This window comes from Lissotriton helveticus, chromosome 2_2 (genome assembly GCF_964261635.1).
Source record: "Lissotriton helveticus chromosome 2_2, aLisHel1.1, whole genome shotgun sequence".
NCBI lineage: Eukaryota > Metazoa > Chordata > Amphibia > Caudata > Salamandridae > Lissotriton > Lissotriton helveticus.
Genome location: NC_136060.1, coordinates 524276005 through 524288819, shown reverse-complemented (window position 1 = coordinate 524288819; position 12815 = coordinate 524276005). Strand labels below are relative to the sequence as shown.

The following is a 12815-nucleotide window of genomic DNA, read 5'->3' as shown; positions in this document are numbered from 1 at the left end:
TGGGATAGGAGGGGGAAGCAGGTGACGTCATGTCCTGTGGGATAGGAGGGGGAAGCAGGTGACGATAATGTACTGTAGGATGGGAGAGGGAAGCAGGTGACGTCATGCCCTGTGGGATAGAAGAGGGAAGCAGATGACCTCATGTCCTGGGGGATTTGAGGAGGAAGCAGATTACATAATGTCCTGGGGGATGGGAGGAGGCAGCAGATGACGTCATGTCCTGTGGGATGGGAGGAGGAGGCATATAACAACATGTCATTTGGGATGGGAGGTGCAAGCAGATGACAGCATGTTCTGTGGGATGGGAGGAGAATGCAGATGCCGTCATGTCCTGTAGGATGGAAGGGGAGGGGGAAGCAGATGACGGCATGCCCTGTGGGATAGGAGGGGGAAACAGGTGACGTCATGTCCTGTAGGATGGAAGGGGAGGGGGAAGCAGATGATGGCATGCCCTGTGGGATAGGAGGGGGAAGCAGGTGACGTCATGTCCTGTAGGATGGAAGGGGAGGGGGAAGCAGATGACGGCATGCCCTGTGGGATAGGAGGGGGAAACAGGTGACGTCATGTCCTGTGGGATAGGAGAAGGAAGCAGATGACGTCATGTCCTGTGGGATAGGAGGGGGAAGCAGGTGACCTCATGTCCTGTGGGATAGGAGGAAGAAGCAGGTGACCTCATGTCCTGTGGGATAGGAGGGGGAAGCAGGTGACGTCATGTCCTGTGGGAGGGGAAAGCAGGTGATGTCATGTCCTGTGGGATAGGAGGGGGAAGCAGGTGATGTCATGTCCTGTGGGATAGGAGAGGGAAGCAGATGACGTCATGTTTTGTGGGATGGGAGAAGGAAGCAGATGACAATGTCCTGTGGGATGGGAGGAGGAAGCAGATGTCATCATGTCCTGTGGGTTGGCAGGAGGCAGCTGATGATGTCATGTCCTGCCAGTATTATATCAAGACAGCTTGCTTCTAAGGGTCTGATGCATCTTAAAGGCTTCTGGAACTGGCCTGGATCAGTAGGAGCTGCTCTGAGAGGTCACAGAGGAGGCAAGGGCAGTGATGTAGCTTAAGGGCATCTGTAGCACTAGAATCAGCTAATGTCTAAGCATGCAGTGGCATGTTACATGGCCATGCACATACAGATACATGTGTACTGGATATAATAAGGTACACTCGGCTGGCACATGGGCATGTTGATGGTGCGGAAGGTGTTCTCAAACTTTGATGGCAGGTGCACACTTAAGATCAGAATTCTGCAGCTGTAAACCTTGAAGTTGGAAACCGCCTTTTCTGCAAAAATTGTTGGTTATGCATCCAAACTCGCTGTACGCTACTGCATCTTCACCTGCAGAAGAAAGGTTAAGACACAGAATTGAAGAGGACTGTTAGATCCAAGGGTTTCATAAGATGAAGGAAGAATGAAAAGATGGAATGGAAGGAGGCAGAGGATCAATGGAGTAGACAAGGCAGATAGAGCATTAATGGGGCCACTGCAGAGCCTCTGAGATGAACTTGAAGGAGATGGGGCCAGCTTGAGACAAGAAGGAATGAAGACAGAGATAAGTGAACACAGGATGAAGGAAGCACGGAGAGAGGCTGGGAATCAATGGAGTAGAGATAGCAGAAGAGGCTTGAATGTCTTGTTTCTGGGATGCTTTAGGTGCTTAAAGTTTGTACCGGTACTTCAGTGAGTATCCGGGGAGCTTAGGGTTTCCAGATGGAGTGCATAAGGGTATAAGAGCTAGCTTGTACCTGAAGAGAATAGGAATAAGACCTAAAATCACCAGACTCACCATATACAAGCTCTCATGACCTCAGGCACTCTGTCTGGAAACCCTAAGCTCCTCAGACACTCTCTGAGCATCCTAGAATCAAGACATGAGATGGCTAGACTCACCAGATACAAACATCTATTGTTAGCTTCTTTGTAGGTGTGGGCAGATGTCACAGAGTTTCACCCTGTAGAATTCCGTGTTAAATAAAATGAGTGAGTGAGTTACATAAAAATGGTGAGATTGTGTGGAGTTCTGTGAGTGGCAGAGTTTTGGTACAACACGCTACCTATGCTTATTTTTTTGTGCCGGTAGATCCTCCTGCATAGTAAAATCAGCGCAAATGACATCACACAGTGCGCCAGAGGGTTCTGCTTCTTTCTGACGCTCAAAGAGATCATCGACTTGAGTGACATTCTCACCTTGATCTGCAACTTTCTCAATACGAGTGGCAACAACCTGCTGCTATCGTCCGTGTTAAGAAATATTGGCAGTAGGCGTTCTAGCATTTAATTTTCCTGCTTGCCCTCGTAAACTTACCACAGCACAAGTGGAGTCACCATAGTCATTTTGAGTCCAAAAGGATAATTTGTCATTGTATGATTGAACACAGTAGTAAGAGTCACTTACGATAAGAGTAGTCACACTAGGATCTGCGTACTCCAATGCAAGCATCAGAGCATGAAGCTCCGCCAATTGGGCGGTACAGTCCCCTAATGTCTGTGTATGCACGACAACGGACTTGAACTCACCAGCAACCATAGTACCAACCACTATTGCGCAGGCCGATACATATGCGTGCTTTGAACCGGTAGCAGCCTGCGCACCACCGACAGTGTATATCATACAATGAATATCCTCAAGTGGGCGCATGGTCAGAGAACAGTAAGAACAAATTCACTGCAAAAACTCCTGAGTCTGCAGAGAGAATTCAAAAATGAATGAGACATCTGGGGATGTCAAGGACGTGACCCATTGTATCCACTGTGGGTGCAAAGCCTTTGATTTGGGTACACTGGCTTTCGTCACTGCCTCCGTGGCAGGATAAAGAGTAACAACTAAAATGCATTTTTCCTGCAACAGTGCACGTTTATTAAGAATCGCCATTTGCACCGCTGTCAAAACTTTTTCCACAGTAGAAAATCGCAACTAAGCCGACGTGTACAAGTGTGACTGGTAAGCGATAGGGACATGGGAGAGGGCGACTAAGAGGATTGACTGGGTACACAAACCGACTAAACAAACACCGATATGGCAATGTACATGGTTAAAGGATTTGCATAAACTGAAGGGGTTTAAAAGGTGGGATGACATTGGTATCTCTGTTCTGGGAGATCTGCTGAAAAGGGGAGCTCTGAACTACTTCCAGGCGTTGAGGGTGGAGTATGGACTGCATCATACTCAGAACTTGAAATAGGAGCAGGTACGTCATGCATGGAGGTCAGAGACGGTGCTCACAGGTCCCCTGCCGGAGTATGCACCGCTTGAGGGCTGTCTGCTGCAGGAGCACGTCCCGACTAAACTAGTTTCCCTGACCTATAACAATGTTGATTAACAATATGCTTGACGGACTAGTGAAATTGAAAGGAACGTGGGAACTAAATCTGGGGGAGATCGACACACTTGACTGGGAGACAGCCTTGATGCACCCCAGGGAAATCGCGATAAAGTCTCGGCTTCAGCTCATACAATTTAAAATCCTCTATAGGGTTTATTACGATAGACACCGATTGCAACGGATGGGGCGGGACAGTGATCCTAACTGTCTGCGTTGTGGGTATGTGAAGGGAGACTTTAACATACCATCTGGGACTGCTGTGTAATCCAGGACTACAGGGCCAAGGTATTAAGTGAATTAAGTTACATACTGGAAACGACCCTCCCAATGGAGCCTAAACTGGTTCTGTTGGGTATAACAAATGAAGTGGATCCTTACACTGGCTTTGGTGGTAGCTAAGAGAGATGTGGCTAGAGCTTGGGGCGCTCCCATACCTCCTCGACTAGATGAATGGAGATGAGGCATGGATATATACATGGCAGCGGAGAGGGTCACATACAAAGCTAGAGGTTGCACTAAGAAGTTCAAAGAGTGTGGGGGGAATGGAGATGCTATTATGGTCTGGATGGAGGACTGTGAAAGAAGGTGGTCAGGCCACCCTGTTGTCCCGGCGCATGCGGGGGAGGATATAGACGGCAATGTGCCAAGTTGCGATAGGTGGAGCACCACTGTATCCATGTGTATTTTCTCTGAGATTCTGGGAGGGATGGGTGGAGGGTGGAGGGTGGAGGGTGGAGGGGGGTAGGGAATGGTGGACAATTTCATGTGACATGCTTATGTTTATATTTTTTTAAACAAGCAACTGACACGATTCCTCAAAGAGAACAAATGTGTGGACGCATCCCAATCGGGATTCCGCAGCAACCACAGCACTGAAACTGTCTTCATCGCCGCCACCGATGACATGAGGACCCTGTTAGACAGCGGTGAAACCGTGGCCCTTATCCTCCTGGATCTGTCGCCGCCTTCGACATCGTCTGCCACCACACCCTACACACATGCCTCCACAACGTAAGGATCTGCGATAAAGAACTGCACTGGATCACCTCTTTCCTCATCGGCAGAACACAGAGTGTCCCCCCTTTCGCTCGGAAGCCACCAAGATCATCTCCGGTATACCCCAAGGATCCTCACTCAGCCCGACACTCTTCAAAATCTACATGGCACCGCTCACCAACATCGTCCGATTGCGCCACCTCAACATCATCTCATACACCGACTACACCAAGCTGATCCTCTCCATCACCAATGACCGCACCACAGCCAAAACCAACCTCCACGAGGGAATGAAGACCATCGCCGAATGGAAGACGAACAGCCGCCTGAAGCTGAACTCGGACAAGACGGAGGTCCTCATCCTCGGATCCACTCCCTCCGCCTGGGATGACTCGGTGGCCGGCAAAACTGGGAGTCGCACCGAAACCCACCGACCACACACACAACCAGGGAATCATCCTAGACTCACCGCTATCAAAGACCCAGCAAGTCAACACCGTCTCATCCTCCTGCTTCAACACCCTCCATATGCTCCGCAATATCTACAAATGGATCCCCACCGAGACCAGAAGGACGGTCACCCAGGCCCTCGTCAGCAGCAAACTGGACTACGGCAACGCGCTCTAAGCAAGAGCCCGGCCAAACTCCAGATGCGACTCCAACGAATACAGAACGCCTCTGCACGCCTTATCCTCAACATCCCCTGCCACATCACAAAACACCTGAGAGACCTACACTGGCTCCCCGTCAACAAGAGGATATCCTTCAAGCTCCTCACCCATGCCTACAAGGCCCTCCACAACGCCGGCCCAGCGTACCTCAACACACAACTCACCTTCTACACCCCGTACCACCGGCGGAAGATCGTTCTCCCACCTCGTCGACAAGACATGGAACGCCCTCCCCATCGACCTACGGCAGACCCAGAACCTACTGGCCTTCAGGAGATGCCTCAAGACCTGGCTGTTTGAGCAGTAGCGCCTATCCCCCAGCGCCTTGAGACTCTCACAGGTGAGTGCTGCACTTTACAAATTATTGATTGATAGTTGTTGAAATGTCACTCATAATTACACTGAATTTATGAGAATGTCATACATAGCAATCTAAAACCTTTTCAGCTATGTTCCCTGCTCAGTCATTCTCTCTCCTCAGGTTTTAATTTACAATGTGATTCCATCTCAAAAATAAAAATTCCATTCTTTCACTCCGACTCTGTGCATATGTTTAATTTTCACTTATTTGACTTTTCCTTCTTTGTACTACTTGCCATTTGTTTAAAAAATAAAAAAATCCTTTCTTCCACTCTGACTCCGTACATGTGTTTAATTTTCATGTATTTCACACTTCCTTCTTTGTACTACTTGCAACTTGCTTCAAAAACTAAAAATTCCCTTCTTTCACTCTGACTCGTGCATGTATTTATTTTTCATTTATTTCACTGCTTCCTTCTTTGTACTACTTGCCACACAAATAAATCCATTCTTTCACTGTGACTCCGTGCGTGCATTTATTTAATGTTTATTAATTTCACCTTTCTTTTCTTTGTACTTGTTGGAAAATAAGCATTCCATTCTTTCACTTCGACTCTGTGTATAAATTTAATGTTAATGTATTTAACCGTTCCTTCTTTGTACTGCTTTGGATTTGCTTCCTGTCTCTTGTGCAGCAGTGGCTCCAGTATTTAGAGAAGCAAGTTAATTTATAGCTTGAGCCTGTCTGGTATCCCATGACATCGTGTATCCCCGTGCTCAGCCCGAGCAGAGATCGATTGCTTCTGTCTGATCCTGCCCGGGCTGAGTTCATTCTCCAAAGACGGCCGAAGAGAAGGGGAAACACGATCCCAAGGGGATACCAGATATGACACAACAACTGTTAAGGCAGGATGTTGAGGGACAAGTGGCAGGCCTTTTGGTCAGGATCAGCCAAGTAGAAGGTAGGATAATTGTAATATCATGCAGCCAAGCTGTCAGAGCCTCACAGGCGTGTGGCCATCTTGGTCGTGTGCCACCTAGCGCCCCCCTTAGGTGCTATTTCTTTGAGCAAAATTCTGAAATCCATTTTGAATGAGATGGGGCATATTTGTGCTAAGAAATAGCACTAATCATCGAATTACTCTTCTCACCAGTAATTAGTAATCTTGTATGTAATCCTCAAGCATTTTTCACATGATTACGCTACATTGAATCCCGCGAGTCGGGCCCATACCTACTTATTTTGCAATGTTCAAATGGTATGTATGAGAATGGAAACCTAGCTGGAGTTAACCAGTCTTCCAGACGGAATAGATTCTTCTTGAAAACCAGCTATTATCCATATGTGTGAAGAATTGGACAAGCCATTCAATTTTATGAAATGCTACTAGGTTTGGACATGTAGAGTCTTAGACAACTCAAAATTACAAAAAACTGTATGTCACCTGGTAGGATCATTGTTCCAGAGAGGAAGAGGCACGTCTTCTCCTGCCCGGAGCACAGAACCTCCTTTTTGGTTGTGCAGGCATCTGGGGACCGGTCATGAATGCACTCTCCACATTTATATCCATTGAGGCTTTCATCGACAACAAGTGCTAAAACAACAGAGAGTGGAACAAATAAGAAGACAAGTACTGTACATGTTATACCACTGAGAAATCAATAAAATCAATCAATCAATCAAACAGCATTTGCAAAGCGCTACACTGTCACCCCTGGGGAAATCTAGGCTCTGTGTCTCCGTCAAAGAGCCAAGTCTTTAGTCTCTTTTTAACCCGTTGCGTGCTCGTGACGGAACCGTTCCGTCACGAGCCTCAGGTGGGCTGTGCTGGTGACGGAACGGTTCCGTCACGGCACGCTCGCTGCGCCTGCGCGGTGCAAATTCCGCGCCTGCGCTGAGCGTTCTGATGAGCGGGTGGGGCCGTGACGGAACCGTTCCATCACAAGCACAGCCCACCCGAGGCTCGTGACGGAGCGGTTCTGTCACGAGTACGGGAGCGCCGCGCCGCCGCCCCTCCCCCTTAGCGCTTAGGCGGAATAGCCGCCGCAGCTAAGGGGTTAAAGTATGCCAGCGAGCGATATGCACAGAGTTCGGGGGAAAGGTTATTCCAAGTCTTGGCAGCGATGTAGTAGAAGGAGCGGCCACCCATGAGACAGATACAGGGGTGCAAGGGTGAGTGAAGAGGAGCACTGCTGGCTAGTGTGTTCGTGAAAGTTCAGTTTATAGTTGAGGTAGTCAGCTTCTAGGTTAAGGATGGCTTTGTAGTCGTGCGTGAGGATCTTCAACAGATATCTTTTCTGGATGGTGAGCCAGTGGCGGTCTCTCTGTTGGGGGGCGATACAAGTTCATTGAAGGACGTCCTGGAGGGGTTTTGCGAGGAGCTGGGTGGAGATGCCAGCATAGAGGGCATTGCAGTAGTCAAGGCGGCTTGTGACGAGGGTCAGAGTGATGGTCTTTTGAGCATGCAAACTGTGTGGTAGCAGGAGGAGGCATCTGCATTGACTTGTTGTTTCATGATTAGTTGGCTGTAGAGAATGATGCTGAGGTTGCATGCATGGTAGGTCTATGTGGGGGTGGGTCCGAGTTCGGCAAGCCACCAATTGTGGTCCCATGTTGAGGTGTTCTTCCTGAAAATCAGTACTTCAGTTTTCTTAGAGTTGAGTTGGAGGCAGTTGTCTCTCATTAATTTGGTTACATTGGTCAAGACGTTGCAGAAGTTGGTACGTTGCTTTTAGTGTTGGTGTCCTCAGTGAGAAAGAGGATCAGTTGTGTGTTTTCTGCATAGGAGATCATGTTGAGTCTGTGGGGTCTGACAACTTCTGCAAGGAGGGTCCTGCAGATGCTGAACAGGGTGGGGCTGAGGCTTGATCTTTGTGGCATGCCGCATATGGTGTTCTTTGAGTGTGGAGATCAAGGGAGGGAGTTGGATGCTCTGTGCGTGTGTTGTAAGGAAGGAGGTGATCTACCTAAAGGAGTCTTGCTGTATGCCTATATTGTAAAGTCTATTGGTGAGAGTGTTGTGGGAGATGGGGATGAATGCTGTGGAGAGGTCGAGGAGGTTCTGACGTCATCTGTAGAGGCAATCAGCGCAGTCTCAGTGCTGTCGAAGTCATGGAATCCTGATTGAGAGGCGTTCAGCAGGTGGTTTATGTCCAGGAAATCAGGGAGCTGCTGGTTGATAGCTTCGTGCGATCTTTGGTCAGGTAGTGGAGCAGGGAGATCAGATGATATCTTTCGGGTTTTTTGAGATCAGCTGAGGCTTCCTTTAGGAGGGGTCTGACATCTGCGAGTTTCCATCTGTCCGGAAGGTTGCCGTGGAGATGGAGGTGTTGAGGATGCTGTTGAGTTGCCTGCTGATTGGCTTCGATGTGAGTTGTAAAGGTGGTGGGTGCAGGGGTCAGTGGGCACCTCGGAGCTTTGGCTATGTGGTGATGGTTTGGCTTGTATTCGCTGGTTGTTTGACTTTGTCGGGATTGAAGATAGCAGGTTGGATGTTGAAATTACTGTCGATGTTGGTGATCTTACTTTGGATTTAGTCTGAGAGGGTGTTGCTAAGTTCTTGGGATGGGTGGTGGTGTTCCCTATGGCTGTCGGGTTGGAGAATTCCTTTGTGTTGTACACAGCAGAGTCGATGCTGGTGGTGATGGCTGCTTTCTTGGCTTCTTTGATCTGCCGGTGATAGTTGCTGAGTGCTGTGTCATAGCGTTGAAGCTGCTACTGCCAGTACCGGAACCTCTTTCTAAGAGGCAGATGGCTGGCCTGCAATTGACTGATTCGTGGACACAAAAGCTACAGTAGTGCTCCTTCCTGTGTGGGAGGGCAGCTGCTCCAGAAACTGCAAAGTACCATCTGGATACCTGGCTGAGGCGGCCTGGACACTATATGCCTTTCCAGGAAGCCTTGGCAGGGTGGGCGAGACCAGAGGGCTTATTTACAAAGAAGTGGTGGCGCGTGTCGTTTGCCTCCTTGGCTTAACAACAAGCTCCCCCACCTCTGAAATGCAGGGCTGTGACATATTCACAAGAATATGTTGCAGCCCTGTGTTTCCCCCTGCAGTGGCACTATACTTAGCAGCCTAGCGCCAATGCAGGTACCCTTGCACCATAGTGCAAGGGTGTCTGCGTGAAGGGGAACGATTGTTTAAGTGCAGGAAAGAACCCCTTCCGGCACATAAACAATCTTTAAATTTGTTTTTGAACTTCTATGTGTGCTGCCTAATGTAGCAGGAAGGGGGACCTTCCTGTACATAAACAATCATTGGCTTTATGCTGTTTTCATATGTGCTGCACAATACAGCACATATGGAAACAGCAAAAACATGCAGAAATGAAACATGTTTCCTCATTTGGCCAGGGTAAGACCAGATTGTCCCTGGTCTTAATTCTGGCGCTGCTTCCTATTTGTGTCTCACTTGTAAATGGGAAGCAGCATTAGACTCAATGGGTGATGCGGTGGAACGCCCACTGCAACACCCATTGCCGTCCCCTTTCACGCTAACCATATCCTGAAAGCTGGCCTTATTTTCAAGGCAGCTTTAAGCCTCTTTAAGGTAACGCTGCCTTGTAAATAAGTAGAACCCCCCTATCGCCACAGGAACGTTGAAAAAAGTGACATCCTCATGGCGATAGGTGCTTGTAAATATGCCCCCAGGAGTGTTTTTCCAGTTTTATTCAGAGATCAGGAGTCCCGGTGCTGCAATAACACTGTGGCAAAGAGAGAGCTCTTCCTGTAGTCTCAGGAGAGCGCCTGGATGACTGAAAGCATCTGAGTTTCCCAGCATGAAAGCTGTATGACCCCACCTCTCTACGGTAGAACATGCAGCTGACAATCTTTTCTTGTCTTCATGTTTGGAGCTATTCTTGGGTGATGCAGTTCTTGGGTAGTGTTTACAAATCCATTGCTTCCATGTACATTGTGAGAAAATTACATTTTTTCACAGTCTTCCCCATTCTTTGCTGAATGTTATTTTTTTTTTTATTTTTATTTAATTTTTATTTATTTTTTTTTTATTTATTTTTTATAATTATTAATTATTATTATTATTGTTATTAGGCTCACCGGGGCACTGCTGTCCAGTGAACAGTGTGTGTCATCCGCGCCCCAACACATGCAAACTCTCATACTGAACTGCACTCCAAAGTCAAATGATACTGTATAGAAGCTATACAAATGAAATGGAAAGTTAAATGTCATCTGTGAACTGCAGCACTTATTGTGCCATCTGCTTGTGTGACAAGGAAAACATGGACCCAGGCCTGCTAAACTAGCCTGACGTCTGAAATTTAAACCTGCAGCCCGACCTGTCAACATAACCATTTGACAGCAGAAGTCCATCCTGTCAAATATTAAAAGGTCAACCCTATTTAGGCTTCGTAGCCCACCAGGAAGAGTGCATTGTATTTAAAAAATGGTATATGCAAGGATTTTAGTTGCACCATGTTCTTACAGCGAGTAGCCCCAAAATATATTATCACAGTCGGAGCCCTTGCTATCCTAGGACAATACTAAAGGACAGGTTAACATATTTATTTTGTTATCTTGAGTGTGGGACCGGCTAGAACAATAATTTAACCACCCTTTTTAACAATTATTAAACACCCAACTCAGTGGTTAAGTGGGATCCTTACTACATATGTATGTACTTTTTGAATGTTACCTTTTCTCTGCCTGAAGCTCCTGCACGCTAATCAACATTAACCCTCCAGCAGCTGTCAATCAAATGCTTTACCTCAATGGAATGTGAGATTCCTCCTAGGAGCTACACAATGGTTCACTTTGATTGACAGGTTGATCTGAATGAGCAGGGATGACTCCTCTGACAGCACCTGGACCTTCAGGGTGGTGGCTACTGCCCCTCCTCTTCGCACACCAGTATCAAATCCTGCCGGACAGCTTAATCTGAGACACAAGTAGAACAACTGAGCCCTTGAAAGGCAACAAACAGGACCAGAACACAACTCTAGTGCAACCCCTGTATGATTGCCGAAGAGCCCTGTTGGTTTTTGTCCTATCAGGCATGTGTCTCTTGTTTGTTGTGGGTCCACAGCACCCTTTAAGTGTCAGAGGACTCTGTTGAGTTCCATGGTGACCTTGCATGTGCACCACTAGCTCCCAGAGCCCAGGTTTAGTGTGGTTGATGACTTTGGCCATCTTTTTTTTTTTTTTTTTTTTTTTATTGAGTTCTTGACAATAATTCAACAACACACTGATTACATTATATCCAAAAAATAATTAATCAATCAGATGCTGGATCTAAACATAGTACATGATAAACGAGAATCCCAGGAGAGGATACAGAAAACAAAAAGAATTAAATTCGAACACAGACATTACATTTCTTTTAAAAAAAAATAATTTTTATTGATTGCAAGAGAGAATATTTACAATACTGAAATTGCATTAATTATGCATACATATATGAAAAAAGAAACTGTACATATAGTATTCATTGTATATAAGAGAAAACAGAAAAAGAGAAGAGAAGAAGAAAGAAAAAAAAAAACACAAGCGTGCTGGTAGCGCAATACAATCATACATTTAGTTTATAAATGATCCCCATATTTTTTCCCTTCGACATTAAATTTCTAGTGTCATAATCCAACCATCCATAATCTCTTTGGCCATCTTGAGTTGCTTAGCACATGGTTCTTTGGGCCTATTTGCAGAGAGGCAACCGTTGGTAGGGTTGCCTCTGGAACTTTTATCCAATTTGTTACAGAGGAAGCAAGAATCACCCCACCCACCAGCTAGTACCAACCACAACAGTGGCACCACCAGGAGTTGCCTCATAACACTCTACTTCTCTGTTCTTCTGCTGTTTGAGATCAGGGTTAGGGACCTGGAGGGATGGGCCAGCCCCCCACTTCCCCACTTGTACCTAGGACCGAGCCGTCGGCTGGCTGAGTTAGATGGATGACCCCCTTTGTTGCTACAAAGACACTACAAGCAGTAGCGACCGCCTTCCTGAAGTGCTCAGATGACCAGTAGCAACTGGACCCAGGCAAGACCCTGGAGTTGACCTCCTGTCAGACATCATGAGAGTTCCTAGGGTCTGCTCTGAGGTCCTAGGTGCTCAGAATTGTACTACTCTGGTTGATTGGGCAGCAGAAAAAAGTTTGAAGACTTTTGAAATCCTTTCCACCATATAATATGCAATGTACAAATACTGCTGATGTAACAACTACAATGCAATGGTTCCCAATGTAATAACCTGTGAAGTAACAAGTGACATTGCAGTGAGATCTCCGTCTTCTGAGAAGGAGTCATGGACAGCGCTTACCCTGTCTAACACTGCTTTCACAGTAGTTAGAGTCGCATACAGTAGGTACTCTTTAACACCATAATTACAAAGTCAGAATCAGACCAAAGGCACAGTGTGTCTTTTACAGCAGGTGGGGTTTCATATAGTATGACCCCAACATAATGTCAGAGACACCAACTGCATCTACCGTCTGCTACTCAATAACTAGAAAAGTCACCTGTCGACCATGTTCATCCCCATCTTAAGACTAGTCGCCGGCACATA

The 12815-nt window shown here is 46.9% G+C and overlaps 1 protein-coding gene across 1 annotated transcript in view; it reads right to left on the bottom strand.

Moving 5' to 3' along the window:
• Positions 1-320: 320 nt before the first annotated feature.
• The window catches only part of LOC144821933 (uncharacterized), an 80582-nt gene continuing 68087 nt past the window's right edge, over positions 321-12815 (bottom strand). Inside the window, exons 4-5 of the mRNA XM_078679082.1 lie at positions 6735-6884; positions 321-1337 (exon numbers count right to left, since the gene is read on the bottom strand). Of these exons, the coding sequence (XP_078535208.1) occupies positions 1207-1337; positions 6735-6884 (281 nt within the window). The 3' untranslated portion in view covers positions 321-1206. The remainder of the gene's footprint in view (positions 1338-6734; positions 6885-12815) is intronic.